Source organism: Triticum aestivum, chromosome 4B (genome assembly GCF_018294505.1).
Source record: "Triticum aestivum cultivar Chinese Spring chromosome 4B, IWGSC CS RefSeq v2.1, whole genome shotgun sequence".
Classification (NCBI taxonomy): domain Eukaryota; kingdom Viridiplantae; phylum Streptophyta; class Magnoliopsida; order Poales; family Poaceae; genus Triticum; species Triticum aestivum.
The window spans coordinates 598350587-598367819 of NC_057804.1; the positions used below are offsets into that span (position 1 = coordinate 598350587).

Genomic DNA, 17233 nt, shown 5'->3' on the forward strand with positions numbered 1-17233 from the left:
ACAACTTGGAGAGTTGGAAGATAAAAGCTTGCCTGACTTAGTTCGTTCCAAAGGGATAATCTTGTGTAGTGTGTGTTGAAGAAAGATGATATCTTCATCGATTGGTCCCTGTGATCAGTTGCTGGACCTATTGTCTTATCAATCCTTTGATTTGAGTGTGGGCTATCGTCAAATCAAATCAGTACCAATGATGCTCGTAATGTTGTCTTATTCGTGGTTGATCCCTCGAGCATACACCATTACATCTTTGGCCTGACCAATACTATCACTTGTTCACTTAACTATGGAATTCCTTTTAAAAAGGAAACCCAGATGAATTGTTGTTGAGCCCATTGACAACATCCTTATCTCCTCCATGATTTTGTTGGACATTAAGCTAGTGTTGGAAACTTTTGAAAGCATTTTCTTCATGCTAGCTCATGAAGTATTTGTTGATGAAAGGAGTGACTTCCTTTTATACACGTGCATTTGGTGAAAGTTGCCGCCGTGAATTTGAGAAAGTTAGTTTTGCTTCCTCTGGAATCATCCCAAGTCAGTCATGCATACGTGCGAAGTATTCTGTGGTCTGGAGATTTGCAACCTCCATTCTATATGTATATCCTAGCACACCAAGCCACTGATTGAGTTGTTCAAAGATAAAGGAGTCTGTCCAAGGTGAACTCTTTGGACTTCCACGCGTGGAGACTTCGATGTCATTAATGATGGCTCCCCCTCCTGAACTCGGTAGTGTTTTATTATAAGACTACTTTGTGGTCATGCTTGTCTGGGACAACGTGTTCACATGTTTGTAGCAGAACCCGCTCATGTTTTGGAGCTTGCTATCGTAGTTCATCTCCCGAGAATCTCGCAACGTCATCTCGTCGATTTGTGTTGCAAACTTTCATTTTTCTTCCTAGACTCGATGAGCCTGGAATATTCTGACACCAACCAGATCTGAATCTCAGGCAGATATGATGGTTGGAACATTTCCCCAAGAACTATAATATTGGTCTCTCGATAACCGGTAAGGTGGATGTCGTGGCCAACACACCCATCCGGTAGCCCTGTTATTATAATATCTTGATTGAGGAAGTTGGCCACCTCCCCATAAGGATTTCGTAGGATTTACCTCCCTAGTTGTTCCTTATGGATTCTTGTGCTCCCGAAGTCCGACCTTTACTTGATGTTCTAGATATCAAACCATATCTATGAATGGGTTACGCTAGCACATCAAGGAGAACATTAGAAGCGGAGTGCTAAATGTCTCTCGGTCGATCATCCAGATTTTATTTGCTTGGCCTCGCTAAGGTGAAATCTGAGAAAGTGTTATCCTCCTTCGCATCTGCATCGTCCATCGCTATTCATCATGGTAGTATGTTGTGTTGTCAGCACCCTTGACGCGGTTGTTGATAAAACCTAGATGAATATGGAAATGCTCAAGTTCTTGAGAGCACGCACAAGCGCTACGTGTTATCATCGGCACTAACTGGGTTTGCTCTCAGTTTCCTCGGCAATGCTATGATCTTTTCAAACAGTGAATCCACTCTCTATTGTTGGGTTCTTCCCTAGTTACCAGAATCATTCCCATCATTTGCATTTTGTTCCCAGCCTGCACCGCCAATGTGCCATTCTACCATGGGTCTCTTCCATTTCCGGTGATAAGCAAAATCATCCATTACGTTGTCTTCAACAAGGTAATCCACATCATCCAAGTCCGAGTATGCCATTCTACCGACCCCCTCCAAACGATCGCTCGAGAATTGCCTTAGGCTGGTTTAAAGAGTTTCAATGATCTCTGAATCAAAAGTAATTATTTTTGCCACTTAAGGGGATATATCTACAAGTCACCTTCCCTAAGGTGCATCGTTATGGTATCATGGCAATTCAACTCCTCGCTACGTTGACAATTGTTTACCACCTTCTTAAGCGTGAAATTGTTGTCTACCTAGTGAACCTTCGTCATCTGCTTCACTCCATTCCTATGGATGTGTGCTTCGCCTCTCAGCTCGAGAGATGTTGCTATGTCTCATTCCGTGAGTTAATCCTGAGTTGTTCGACCTTCGAGAAGAACCATTCTTTAGGGTCTCTCTTTTCCTCTCGTTGTCATGTTAGTTGGAGTTCTCAGAGCAAGACTTCGAGACAATGATGGTGAACGAATCAACGTCCATTTGAAGTGCAACTGGATCGTGAAGATTGTGCTAGTTTGCGTTCCCCCTTCACCTTACCCTACACTTGAATCTCGGGACGAGATTTTTGTTTAGTGGGGGTGAGTTGTCACAGCCCTAGAATATTGATTGTAAATAGTTGCATCTTCATCCAGGCATCATATTTAAATTTCTGAAACTTGAACTGAGGAATTTTGGAAGCCTCAAAACTTAAAATAAAAGAGGGGCAAAGAACCCTGGTAAATGCATTCAATGTTTTCAAAATGGCCTTAAATAATGTTGGTTATATTTTGGCAAGGGTTCTGCACCAAACCAAAAATAATGAACATTTTTGAGGAATATTTTGAGCACTGAATTTAAATCATTACTTTATTTGCATTTGGAACTATATTCATAACTTGTATAGAATATATTTCCAAATACCCTGAAACATTTTATGTGCTTTTGGAAAAGTCCATTAAGCAGCATAAATATTTTCAGAGGAGTTTTTGGCATTGTCTGAATTATTTTTAAATTCAAAACAGTGGCAAAACAGATTAAATAAAAGAAAAACAGAACAGAAATAAAAGACAGAGAGAGAGAAGGAAGTTACCTGGCAGCCCACCCGCAGCCCAACACTGTGCAGCCCAGCAGCGGCCCAGCCCACCACCGCCTCCTCCCTGTCGTCTTCCTCCCTCGCCAGAAGGACGGAGGCGCGTGGCCGCCCCGCGCCGGCCACCTCCTCCCTCCCTGCCTGCCTGGCTCTTCCCCGGCCCCTCCTAGCGACGCCACGCACCTCCCTGCCTCTCTCCCTCACTCTCCCGCGTCCTCATCCTCTCCCCTGGACCTCTCTCTCTCACTCGCCCGAACGGAGCCGCCGCCACCGACGAGCTCCCTCGCGGCCACCGCCACCCCCGAGCCGCTCCGACACACCCACGAGCTCCGCCCCGACCCCCTCTTCCTCCCCACCGAGCCAAGCCCCTCGGGAAGCTCTGCTTCGCCTCCACGCCATCGTCTTCGTCCTCGACCGCCGCCGATGGTCGCCGTCGATTCGTCGCCGTCCGAGCTTCCCCGAACACGCCGAGGCCACCACTGCACTCCACGTGAGCTCCTAATCATCCTCCCCCTCTCCGTTTTCTCTCTAGCATGCCGTAGCCGCCGCGCCTCTCTTCCCCGACAGTACGCCGCCGCACAAGCTCATCGCCGACGAGGCTCCGGTGGCCATTTGGTCCCGTGCGTGCCTCCGTTGGGTTCGTGAGCTTTTGTAGAACACGTAGATGCTAACCGTAGCTCCTCCCGTGCACGGTGTCGTCGTTTCCATCGGCGCCGAACTCCGGCCGCCGCCACAACCTCGCCTCCGGCGAACTCCGTCCACCCCCGCACCTCCCGATGGTTCCCCTAGATGCGCGCGGGCACGGGCTATCCTCTGGTGCCCCCGGCGCGTCGAACCGTCGTCTCTGGCGCAACTCCGGCGAGCCACCGCCGCTCTGATCGTCGCCGTCGTCCAACCGCCGGCGCATCTGACGTGAACCGTCATTAGCGGCTAATCCCCCTCCCATTAACACACTAACAGACACTGACAGCGGGCCCCGTAGCGGGTCAAAGCCCGAGTCAACGCGGGATTAGCTTCTGTGTCACTGACGTGTGGACCCCACACGTCAGGTTTGACCCGAGCCAGCCCAGTTGACCCTGCTGACGTCATGATGATGTCATGCTGACGCAATAAGTATTTTCTGGATTTAAAAATAATCAGGAAATTCCAGAAAATAGCTAAAACTTCAATAAATCATAGAAAATTAACCGTAACTCCAAATTAAATAATTTATATATGAAAAATTATCAGAAAAATTCAAGGAATCCATCTGTACCATTTCCATGCATGTTAGAACAACTTATAGATGCTGTTTAGCACAAATCAATTAAAGGGCATTTAAATAATCACATATGGAGTTTGAATTTGAATCTTGTATTCAAACCAACTTCATTTAATCTATTGCTAGTTGCATTAGCTCATAACACATTCATTTTGCCATGTCATGATCATGCATCATATTGTGCATTGCATTGATTGTGTTCCCTTCTGTGTTGCCGGTATTTGTCCCCTCTCGATAGACGTGATACCGATGATGTGATCGTTGACACTGATGAAGACTCAATGTTATCTTCAGAAGTGCCAGGCAAGCAAAACCCCCTTGTTCATTCCGATACAATCCTACTCTCTCGCTCCTGCTCCTTTTTACTGCATTAGGACAACATCGATTCATCTGTTACTTGCTGCGGTAGCTGAACCCCTTTATCCTTTGCATGACCTGTCATTGCCACAGTAAATAGATGAAACCCACTAGCATGAGTAGGAGTTGTTTGAGCCCTGTTGTGCCTACTCATTCATGTTTGTTTGTCATGCCTGCTACTGCTTAGAGTTGAGTCAGGTCTGATTCATCGGGGATGAATCAGAGGTGTGTGAACATGTCCTACCATGTGTGAGCTAAGTGTGTGAACACGATTTGGTAAAAGGTGTCGGTGAGAGGCCATGTAGGAGTACATGGTGGGTTGTCTCATTGAAGCCGTCCTTAGGAACTGAGTTCTGTGTTTGTGATCCATGATTCAGCTACTACCATACATTGGGCCCTGAAATATGACCCCGCTCGACTTCTTATTCACCCTCGTCCTCTGTCCAGGAGTTGCAAGTAGTTTCTGGTGTTTGTAGCTTACTGGAGGCCGTGGACAGCGCTGACCGTAGGGGTGGGCTGTGATGCGGTAGGTACGTGGCACGGTGTACCGGATGCCCGTTTGGTATCTCGGGAACCCTGTTCACATCGTTTGGGGCTGTGAGCGAAACTCCGGCCGGATCTCCTCATGGATGGAACCCGAATAGGCGATAAACCTGGACTAGAGACTTGAGTGTTTAGGTAGGTCGTGGTCTACACCCACGTCGGCTTTCGCTTGAAGTCTGCCGAGCACATGTCGTGTGCAGACGCTAAGTGGTGGAAACATGTATGAAGAAGTACACCCCTGCAGGGTTAACATCATCTATTCGAATAGCCGTGTCCGCGGAAAAGGACTTCTGGATTGCTTATATCAGTTCATAGACAAGTGAAAGTGGATACTTTAAAATGCGCAAGATAAGCGTGAGTGCTATGGATGGCGTTCTCGTAGGGAGACGGGAGCGGATCCATAGTGGTGTATTGATATGGTGAATATGTGGACTCGTGTGCGCCACCTCAAAAGAGTCGCTTGCAGTCGTAGTTTAGGATAGCCACCGAGTCAAAGCTGGCTTGCTGCAGTTAAACCCCACCATCCCTTTGTTGATAATGATGCATATGTAGTTAGTTCTGATGTAAGTCTTGCTGGGTACATTTGTACTCACGTTTGCCTATTTTATGTTTTGCAGAGAGACTTCAGTCTCACTAGTAGTTCCACGTGGACTTCGACGTTTAGCTTGTTACCTCAGCTACGATCTTGTGCCTCGGCAGGATCTGGTAGATAGTCAGGCTTTCAGCCTTTTTCATTTATAGACGTCTGTACTCAGACATGATAGCTTCCGTTTGTGCTTTGATTTGTATGCTCTGAATGTTGGGTCATGAGACCCCTGTTTGTAATATCTCGCTCCTCGGAGCCTATTGAATAAATTACTTGAGTCGTAGAGTCATGTTGTGATGCCATGTTGTATTTGCACATATCGAGCATATTGTGTGTATGCTATTGAAATGCTTGGTATGTGTGGGATCTGACCATCTAGTTGTTTATCTTTAGTAGCCTCTCTTACGGGGAAATGTCTCCTAGTGTTTCACCGAGCCATGGTAGCTTGCTACTGCTCCGGAACACTTAGGCTGGCCGGCATGTGTCCTTCTTCGTTCCTGTGTCTGTCCCTTCGGGGAAATGTCACGCGATGAATACCGGAGTCCTGTTAGCCTGCTACAGCCCGGTTCACCGGAGTCCTGTTAGCCCAGTGCTACAGCCTGGATTCACTCGCTGATGACCGACACGTTCGGATGCTGGGTCATGGATGCCTGTCCCTGTAAGTCTGTGCCACTTTGGGTTTACGACTAGCCATGTCAGCCCGGGCTCCTTATCATATGGATGCTAGCGACACCGTCATATACGTGTGCCAAAAGGCGCAAACGGTCCCGGGCTAAGGTAAGGCGACACCCGTGGGAATACCGTGCGTGAGGCCGCAAAGTGATATGAGGTGTTACATGCTAGATCGATGTGGCATTGAGTCGGGGTCCTGACATTGGAATTCCATGACTTGGCTCCGGAGTCCATCCTCCACATCTCTGCATTCATCGTTGTCTGCGAAGCCTTCCTCCGCGTCACCCCCCACTTCGGCCTGTGGCTGAAGACCTTCGATGTGGAGCCGAAGATGGTCGGGGGGCGTCAAGCTGAATGCGGCGGGGCGGACGTAAGCAGGAGGGCGGATGCCCCGTGGCCTGAGGGCTCCTTCCAAGAGGAGCTCGTCTTATGGCAGCAGGAGTGGTTCTATATCACCGCTCCGAGGGGCAGCAAACAGAAGCCGCCGCCTCCGTTCCGCTCGGGACCTCCACGACGGTTGATGTCGTGGGTCAACCAAGGGCTCAATTGGGGGCCGTCAAAAGACGTGCCCTTATTGCAGGGCCGGATTCGAGACCTCCAGGCGAGGGAGATCGATCTGATCGTGGTGGCGCAGGTTATGCTAATTAGGCATCTCCTGCCCTGCAAACGCCGTCCTCTCCGGCTATGGGAGTTCAATCCGGAGGGACCACGGATTCTCCAACACTTCATGGGTACGACACCCGTGGAGATGTATCGGTTGTTCTTCGGACCACATGTGGCGTGTCCGGAATTGACCGAGGATGCCGGCCTAAGCTGCAACCGCCCGGATACTCAAGTAAGTAGCTTTAGTGTTCGGACGTATCATTTGTTTGCCTTTCTTTAACTATCCTTTTAACCCGTTATCCTTCAGCAGGAGTGGATAACGCAAGCGAAGCTGATACGGTGTCCGGCCCCCCTCCTAGAGACCGCACTGGAGCCCGTGCTGGTCAGATGTTGGAGGTTGCGCCTTCAGAAGAAGGCAAGGGGGAGAACAGAGGAGCTACCGCCCCGCCCAAGGGGGCGCTTGGAGAAGGGGGGATCGAGAATCCCTCCCTCCAGGGGGAGAAGAGGACCGCCTCTGAAGACCCGGAGGCCAAGGCCCCTAAGCGGGGTAAGAAATCTTTGCCGGAGGGTCCTGCGTCCAGGGAGGCCCCGGCCGCACAGTCTTCTCTTAAGGACCAGCCCTCTAGCGAGCCGTGAGTAGGAAAAGGGGAATTCATTAATGAAAAACATCCCTATTTGTGCTTCTGAGGATAACCAAATTTTTACCTTGTAGTTCGGATCTGCAACCTTCTCAGATGAGCTCGTCTTCGGGGGATCTTCGTCCGGAGATGATGGAGAGCGAGATGCCTCCGTCTGCTACGCCGTCGGATAGGGTGGACGAACCTGAAGTGTTGTCACGGAGGGTATCCCCGAGCCCGGTAATGCCGAAGAGTTCGGCGCCGACTAGTGTTCGGCCGGGGGAGCTAAAGGATCTGCTTGAGAGGGCGTCCATCTCAGAAGATCACCGTGCGTTGATGAGCATGGTGATCGGAAGGATTTCGTCCGCTGAAAGCAGATTGCACAATGTCGTCAGGAGTTTGCTGGCGGGGTTTGACGTACGTAAAAACGACGCGCCTTTTTGACAGTTTTGCACATGAAAGTGCACCCTGTATAGATAGTAGCCCCTGAGACTCGGTAGGTTGTCGAAAGCGACAACGTGCCGAGGATCAAAATCGCAGGTGTTGAGTGTCGCCTTTCCTATGCAGGTGGCGGATAGTCCGGGGGCTAGCCGGACTGATGGGGTTGCCGAATTAATGCGGCAACTCGATGTAGCGGATGCAGACATCGCGCTAGTCAACAAGCGACTTGACGAGTCGCAAGGTAAATTGATTCTCCGCAGTCACCTATTAAGGGAGCTAAAGCTCACCTCTTACAATATTTATGCTTGACGCAGATGGTGTTGCTGCTGTGGAAAGCCTTCGGGCAGAACTTGCTCAAGCCAAGGAGCAGGCCAGAAGAAGCAACGCGGCTGCCTCGAGGGCGGCCGAGGAGTTAGAAGCCGAAAGGGCTGCACACTGCCGAAGTAGGGAAGAGGTGGCCGAATTGGCCGTTAAATTGAAGGATGCTACCGACCGCAATGAGGCTCTTGAAAAGGAGCGCCTATCGGAGCGATAAGACCTGGTGAAGGCCACCGCCGAAGCCAAGGATGCCCGTTCTGCAATGTGGGCTATGAAGGAGGAGCTGCGCCAGGCCGGAGACATTGTGGCTGGCAAGCCTTTTCTGCTGCGCCGCAGGTTTACGGATCCAAAGTATGTCCAGCTTGGCCAGCTGTGGGGTCCGGAGGATCCATATATGGACTTAGCGGCGAGTGCGGCAGATGCCGTTGTGCACTTCCAAAGCCAGAAGGATCACAAGACGGAAGAGTTGTTTTGATCTCAATTCCATAGTCCGGATCGTTCACTTCCGCTGACCGATCGGTTGGCCGAATGGGTTGAGCTGAGCAGGCTGTCCGGACTTGCCATGACGGATATCGTGGCTCATGTCTGGCCAGAGAGGCCCAAGGCGACGAGCTATTTTGGCTTATTGCAGCAATTTCTTGGGGCGATGCCGCATATCAAGGAGATGAAGCGGTCGGCCTGCACAGAGGGTGCGCGCATGGCCCTTGCCCGTGTGAAGACACATTGGACAGAGATGGATGCCATCGCTGTAGCAACCCAGGGTTCGGACGAAAGCCGGTTACCCGCCGAGCACTACTTTGGGGAAGTTATGCGTGGTGCCCGTGTAATAGAGTCGCAGTGCTCGAAAAATGTCACGTTCAAATGAACGTTGTATTTTATAAAACAATGGTTATGATTTAATCGCCTTTTATACTTGTGTGTTCCAAGTATTGAAATATCTCCTATGCGGCCGTTTATGTATACATATGTATAACCTGAAAGATGGCAGTCTTCGACTTCAGCCCCCATGCACAACGTGCGGGGGTGTTTGCAAAAATAGCGCATTTTCTCACTTAATCCGACGTCTCAGTCCTGTTAAGGAGGTGGTAGCGTAGCAAACGAGGCAACCGGACTATAACGCTTTATCACTTTCACTTAGCCATTGGAGTACGAGGGTGGGGCTACGATATAGCCCCTGGGGGCACCGCGCTCGCCGAATTCGGGCGTGTATGTGCCTGACCGGGAAATAGTCCTTCGTCAAAGCGGAGGAATTCTAAACATTCCGGTGGTCGATCGAGTGGTTGACCAGTCTCTCGCTGTATCATGACAGTCAGTTTTCGGCTTTCTCTACTGAGGTGCTCGCCCAGCCGAACTGGGGCACAATCGCAGTAGTTCTCCTGGTGCCGCGTTAGCCGATGATACGGAACATAAGGCAGCAAAACACAGGAGCTGGGCAAACCCAACATTTGACCAAATACATGATTCGGAGCTGATGCATATAAGGCCTAACTTGAGATGTCGAACACTCCCTAAGGTGTTCGGTCTTTATAATAATGGGCAAAACAATGCCCTAAGCCCCTAGTGTCCAGGTACGGGCAGGGTCCTCTGACGCGGCCGATGCCAAAACGTCAGGCTCCACTCTGGTTATAATGAGAAACCAGGGGATTATAGCAACAAGAGACAGTAAAAAAGGTTTACGCAGGGTCTTAATCTGAAAAGAATCCTTGCCACGGGTCCCTACTGCACGTCTGCGCCTGTGTCTCCGTTGTGCCGTTATCCTGGACGGGTGTGCACGTTGTTCATCTGTAAAAAGAGAGGAACTTAGTTTGAAAGGAAATCGTGCGAAAAAAGGTATATAAAAAATATTAATAAGTAAAGCGGAGTCTATATTTAGCTCATTGTTGCTTATACGCTCAGCCCCTTGTGAAGGGGCATGCGGCTAGGGGGCCCCTAGCTTATTTGTTCCGGACTCGTCTAGCCGTGTCCGGGGTCTTTACATGACCCTCGCAATGAAATGATGCCACGTGGACCGGGCATTTTAAGTGTAAGAGACGCGTAATGTGGTGTGGCGTTGAAGCGGACGAAAGCTTCATGTCCCAACAGTGCTTGATAGCCACTTTTGAATGGGGCGACATGAAAGATTAGTTTTTCGCGTCGGAAGTTGTTCGGTAACCCGAACACGACTTCTAGTAATAAGGAGCCCGTGCACTTGGCGTAAGGGCCTGGCGTTACTCCTTTAAAGGAGGTGCAGCTATGCCGAATTTTAGTAAGGTCTATCCCCAACTTGCGGATTGTGTTTGGATATAGCAGGTTTAAATCGCTGCCTCCGTCCATCAGGACTTGTGTAAATTGTAGTTCGTCGATTATAGGATCCAATATCAGAGCAGTCCATCCTGCATTCCTAATACTTCTGGAGTAATCCAGTTGGTCGAAAGTGATTTGTTTTGACATCCAATCTCGAGGTTCCGCTGGGGTGGACCATGCGAGACCCGTCTTAGCGGGTGCCGCATTGTTTTTCCGTATTATCACATGAAGTGAGTTTACTGCTTTGACTTCTTGTGGGAAATTCTTTTGTTTTCCGGTGCTCTGCTTGTGGGGTTTATCATCATCCTCGCTTGATGCGTCGAGCCCCTTGTGTTCGGCATTTAATCGGCCAGACTGTTTGAAAACCCAACAATCTCGATGGGTGTGGTTTGCAGGCCTTCCGGGGGTACTGTGGATTTGACATATCCGACCCAAATTTTTGTGTAAGTTGGATAGCTCATCACTGTTATCCTTAAGAGGTAGTGTTTTGTTGTTTGGCCACGAGCTTTTGAATCCGGTGTTGACCGCCGTGTTCTTTGGGCTTTTTTCTTTATTCTGGCGCTGATCCTTTCTGCGTCGTGATTTTCTGTTTCCATCTCTACTCTCGGATGTACTCGGGTCACTGGTGCTGCATCTTGCTAGCCAGCTATCCTCCCCCGCGCAAAAGCGGGTCATGAGGCTTGTTAGCGCAGACATTGTCCTCGGCTTCTCTTGGCCGAGGTGTCTGGCGAGCCATTCGTCTCGGACATTGTGTTTAAAAGCTGCTAAGGCTTCGGCGTCCGGACAGTCGACTATTTGGTTCTTTTTAGTAAGGAACCTGTTCCAAAATTTGCGTGCTGATTCTCTGGGCTGTTGAGTTATATGACTTAGATCATCTGCATCCGGAGGGCGGACATAAGGCCCTTGAAAATTTGCTCTAAACGCGTCCTCAAGCTCTTCCCAACTTCCAACAGTGTTTTCTGGGAGGCTTTTGAGCCAATGACGGGCTGGCCCTTTGAGCTTGAGGGGTAGATATTTTATGGCGTGGAGATCGTCTCCTCTGGCCATATGAATGTGTAGTATGTAATCCTCTATCCAGACTCCAGGGTCTGTTGTTCCGTCGTAAGCCTCTATGTTTATGGGTTTAAACCCTGTTGGGAATTCATGATCCAGCACCTCATTGGTGAAACATAGTGGGTGTACGGCGCCCCTGTATTTGGGTGTGCCGTTGTCTTCGAACACTTGACGTGTTGTGCTGCTTCCTGGGGCCCTCATTTTTGGCCCGTAAATGGACCTGGCTAGGCCATCTGTTTTCCCAGGGTCATGAATCGGCTTATGTGCGGCGCGGCTTGTAGATTTGGGCCTATCATCTGGTCGTCTATCCGGCCAGGCGGCCTCTTTGTTTTTTGACTGTGGGGGCTCTATGGCTTCCTCGTCAAATTCTGGCAGCAGCTTACGCTTCGGATAGCTCTTTGATTGATGGTCATTGTCGTATTTGTCTGCGGTTTTGAGTACTTTGCTCCACCTCGCTCTGAGTATGTCTTCCGCTGTTTTGAGCTTCCGTTTTTCCTTCTTCAGGCTTCTTGCGGTGGCGACGAGTCTTCCGTGAAGGTTTTTGTGTTCCGGTAGTATGTCCGGTGTGAGGTCGTCCGGACTGTTGGTTTCGGCGGGATTGGATTGATTATCCGATTCGTCCTGTTCGGACGGTTGCTTAGTTGCATGTTCGTCGTCCGCTGGTTTGCCCTGCTCTAACGCTGGGTCATTAGGAATGTTGTCTTTGTCGAGGCGGGTCTTAGGGCGGCGCTTGCATTGCCGTTTTGGTTGTTTACCGGCGGGGTTATCCTTTGCTGCGCCCCGTTGTTCCTCGTCATCGCTTCCTTTTGGGGTATCCACCATATATACATCATGTGTTGGGGTGGTCTTCCAGTGCCCTACAGGCGCTGGTTCTTGTTCGTCTCCGGCATCGTCGTCCATACCGTCGATGTTTTCGGAGTCATAGTCTAGCATGTCTGTTAGATCGTCGACAGTGGCTACAAAGTGGGTGGTGGGAGGGCTTCGAATTTCTTCGTCGTCCGCATCCCAACCGTCCTAGCCATAATCCGGCCAGGGTTCTCCGGATAGCGAGAGATGTTTTCGCGAATTTAGGATGTCGCCAAAGGGTGAGTGTTGGAAGATGTCCGCGGTGGTGAACTCCATGATCGGCGCCCAATCAGATTCGATTGGCAGGGGCGCAGGAGGTTCGGAGTCCGGCAGGGAGTCCGGCACCTCGGAGTCACGAGCTTTACAAGGGACAAGGTTAGTGTTCGTCTCCATTGCCGTGGAAGGTGCAGCCCCCGAGGCGGTGTCCAGCCACCGGTCCTCGATCTGGGCGACCAACTCCGGACTGAGGGCCGGAGCGGATTCGTGTGCGGCCATCAAGGCACCGTCCGGCGGCATAGCTAAATCATGCCTATCGTCACAGCGGGGCACGCCCGGCTGTGGCTCGAGTCTGTCGAAGATCAAGTCCCCGCGGATGTCGGCCGTGAAGTTTAGGCTTCCGAACCTGACCTGATGGCCAGGGGCGTAGCTTTCGATCTGCTCCAGATGGCCAAGCGAATTGGCCCGCACTGCGAAGCCGCCGAATACGAAGATCTGTCTGGGGAGAAAAATCTCACCCTGGACGGCGTTGTTGATTGAAGAAGCCATCGAGCCTATCGGTGATGACACAGAGGAACTCTCAATGAAAGCACCAATGTCAGTGTCAAAACCGGCGGATCTCGGGTAGGGGGTCCCGAACTGTGCGTCTAGGCGGATGGTAACAGGAGACAAGGGACACGATGTTTTACCCAGGTTCGGGCCCTCTTGATGGAGGTAAAACCCTACATTCTGCCTGATTAATATTGATGATGTGTATTACAAGAGTGGATCTACCACGAGATCAAGGAGGCTAAACCCTAGAAGCTAGCCTATGGTATGATTGTTGTAATGGAGGTTATGTCCTACGGACTAAAGCCCTCCGGTTTATATAGACACCGGAGAGGGCTAGGGTTACATAGAGTCGGTTACAATGGTAGGAGATCTACATATCCGTATTGCCAAGCTTGCCTTCCACGCCAAGGAAAGTCCCATCCGGACACGGGACGGAGTCTTCAATCTTGTATCTTTGTAGTCTTGGAGTCCAGCGGACGATGATAGTCCGGCTGTCCAGACACCCCCTAGTCCAGGACTCCCTCAGTCTTCCTTGGGTCAGATTCTTCCAGCACCAGAGCATCCCCTTTGAACATCCACGGACCTTCCTCCATCGCCTTCCTCTTCCCAGATTGCTGCAGAAAAGTGACCTGAAAAACGTTCTCCCCCATCATCTTACATTCCACTCCACGCATCGGACACCATACTCGACCAATTGAGTTCTCTAGCGCTTCCCCCACCGCCGGCTTCTCCGACAGTACCTTCACCAGGGCCTGTGTGTCCATCTCACCTCTCTTCAATCCCTCCGACCACCCGATTCGCACCCCTCTCTTCTCTGCCTCCGACAACCGTAGCTTCTCCATCAACCCCGACACCCTCTCCATTGGAACCTCGAACCAGAAAACAGACTAGACCAAGAGATCCAGAGACTTGGGACCTAGGGTTCGCCGGTGCTGAAATGACGGCGCGCCCCAGCCGCACCCCAACGGCCTATGGTGGTGGGAGGGAGGGGGGAAGGGGGCAGAGCTCAGCTGCGAGGGATGGGGCCGCTGAGGGAGGAGGTCGGCGGTGGTGGGCGGCGGCGGCGGCGCACGAACCAGGACGGCGGCGGCCTCCCACAGAGTCGCCTAATAAAACGCCAGAGACAGACCAAACCATCACCCGCCGGGACGGACTGTTCGAACTAGGAATAGCAATTTTGATTGCTCCTCATAAGTCATAGCCACCGAATACCTTTTCAGCCCGAATGCACGAACATGTGGCCAGCTTGGCCACGTCAGTTACTCATAGCCAATCATATGTACGCACAGTTAAACATTGAAACACAAGGATTTAAGGCCTCTGCAATGCACTCGTGCTTGCATGAGGTGCTAAGCACATTAGAAACTTTAGCAATTACAGCCCTTAATGCATAGGTGCTTAACTTGTTGTAGCTAAGCATACTACATTTAATGGTTTCGCAACTAAAGTTTTTTTTTCGCGAATATGCAAAGCTTGCGTATCTTTTCATTGATAGAAAAAAGTGAATGAGTACAATAGAGGATACAACACATGACATGAACACAAGGAGGCATGATCATGGCATCCGGAGCAGAGAGACAAGGGGTGCTCAGCCCGAACAGGGGAAAATGACACAACTAAACCCACAAGTCCTAAACAGAGAGGGAAACCAAACTAGCACAATGTCAAACATCTTCAAATCCAACATCGGGGACACCGCGAGCAAACAAGATAGCGCCTTCAAGAAGGGGTGCGATGTCATGACGCCGCTGCCATTCGATCCGAAGAACCGGACCTAGGGTTTCCCCAAATGCTCGAAGAGGGACATGGATAAAGGCCATGGCAGCGCCTCCAGGAAGGGAAACGGCACTCACAAGTGTCGCCGCTGCCAGCATCGGCAAGCCGAGCATGAATTTCGCCTGGCCTGAGTCCGAGTAATCCCATAGCTGCCAGATCAAGATCCGAAGATGAGGAAGACAATCCGCCGGTCGACTGCCATCCCGGTAGGGAGATGGTGGGGCAGCACCTGCTGCCGAAAGAACACAAGCTTTGGAAACGACATGTCGTGAGTGTGGATGGGGTCGGGAAGGCAGAGCGGTAGAAAGCCGGCGTGGAGGATATGATGGTGACCCACGCCACCGGCAAGCTGGAGCCGGAAGGGAGCGCAGATCCAAGTTGCCAAAGGCGAAGCCGCCAGAACGCCGGCAAACCGATGACGCTGGAAGAGGACGCAGCGACCGGAGTGTCAGGGCCGAAATCGCGCCGGTAAGGACGCTGGGAGGCCATGGACGCTGGAGAACGCAGGTCAGTGGCCGCCGGGACCGGAGCAGCATCGGCAAGGACCCGCCACGAAGCTTCAGCTCGCTGCCCAAAACACACCTTGACTACACACGGGCAGAGGCCGTCACAGTAACTCGGAGGAGGCGCCGTCGAAGACAGAGGGCGGTCTGCAACGGGGCAAGACCGAACCGGCCTTGGCCAGCCCATCACCTCCACGCGAGCCCTCGCATGACCCAGCGAACGGCAGCAAGAGAAGCTACGCGAGCAGGGGGCAAGAGGCGGACGGGGGAGGTACACGACGGGAACGGCCGCGCCGCCACGCCGGACAGGCAGGACGAACACAACAGCAGTTGGAGGGGAGGGGAGCCCGCGGCACGCCAGATCAGATCTGGGGGCGGCGAGGTTGGGGAGGAGTTACAGCGCGAAGGGGGCGAAGCCGCCCTGCCGGCCCCATCCTCAGGCGCGGCGCGACGACACCGGCCGCCCGCCGGCGGCAGCGGCGCGGGGGCGCGATGGCGACGGAGGGTTTGCTGGGGGTGGGAGGGCTTGTGCGAAGGGGAGGACGAAACCGCCCCGCCGCCGCCATCCCCAGGCGCGGCGCGGCTTCACCGGCCGGCCCTCCGGCGGTGGCGATGCGGGGGGCGCTGGCGGAGGAGGGCTACTGGCGACGGCGAAGATTTCCCCCGTGTCGCCGGTTGCGGGCGACGCGGGGGGCGGGCGGGGGGGGGGGGGGGACGCCTGGTAACTGTGCATTGGTGGGTTTCTTTCATTTAAGTGTTTTGTATAGATTCATGCGCTTGGCTTTGTTTCTTCCTGGGTGACCACACTAATCTCTTTCCTCTTAATTACATTGCCACATCAGATTTTTGCCTACATAACAACCTTACCACATGTACAAGGTGAAGCATTGGGAGGGGCCTAATTAACATAAACAACCACACAAAAATCGATCGATATTCAATCAAAACGAGTAGCTTGTCTCTTTTAAAATAATGAGTATAGCTTGTCACTCTAGTGCTTGAGACGGGCACGAACTCGGAAAATATCATACACATACAAGAAATATATTGTTAGTATACTCACAACGATATACCAGACGTTTAATATACACACAGCACCCGCAAAAAAAAGGAAAAAAACATACACACAGAGCTTAAGGTTGCAAGCTTAACTGACCGGGAAAGCAGTGGTTACGTACGTGAGCATACTACTAGACTACTAGTAGATGTTTAGAGGTCGACGACCTTGAAGTGGCCTCGGTTCTTGACGACTACGTCGTACACGTGGGTGGAGCGGAACTGCGCAAATTCGCGCGGGAGCGAGATGAGGTCGAGGCTGCCGTCGCGGCGGTGGAGCTGCACGACGTCCCGGTTCTCGTAGTAGCGCTCCCAGCCGTGCGCGCCGAGGCGCTGCTCCAGCGCCTGCAGCGACCGCATTGTGTCGTTCGCCGGCACGTACAGCAGCGCCTTGTTGCCCGGTCCACTCCGGCTCGACGTCGACCGGGCCGCGTTCTCCAGCTCCATCACCCCGTCCTTCCGGAACACCCATACGCCTCCGTCCGCCATGGCCGATCTTTCTGGATAGCTCTAGTGTGGTAACTGTTGGTGCGTGCGTGAGGCACATGTTTAAATATAATATCGTCGTCGCCGTTGCCGTTGCCGTGGCCGTCGACGTAGCGCGGTGGCGCGTACCAATAATGCACGCCAATCATCACGGGCGTGGCCTAACGAACGTACAGGGGGCGTGCACGACGCGGTCATGTGGCCTCTATTGGACGCTAGCTAGCTAGCTAGCTACAACTTGGCCCCGGGGCCAATCCGGGGCAACCGCGTAGTTGCCAAATCGAGAGGGGGTGGCCGGCGGCCGAGATATGCATTCGGAAAAGATATG

At 51.9% G+C, this 17233-nt stretch overlaps 1 protein-coding gene across 1 annotated transcript; it reads right to left on the bottom strand.

Moving 5' to 3' along the window:
- Positions 1-16375: 16375 nt before the first annotated feature.
- LOC123089338 (flowering-promoting factor 1-like protein 5) lies at positions 16376-17006 on the bottom strand. Its single transcript, XM_044511043.1, has one exon. The coding sequence runs from the start codon at positions 16906-16908 to the stop codon at positions 16573-16575; it is 336 nt and encodes a 111-aa protein (XP_044366978.1). The 5' UTR covers positions 16909-17006; the 3' UTR covers positions 16376-16572.
- Positions 17007-17233: the final 227 nt, after the last annotated feature.

Bases quoted from the DNA above. Each gene is read 5' to 3' on its own strand.
- LOC123089338 (XM_044511043.1), bottom strand. From the start codon at position 16,908: ATGGCGGACGGAGGCGTATGGGTGTTCCGGAAGGACGGGGTGATGGAG.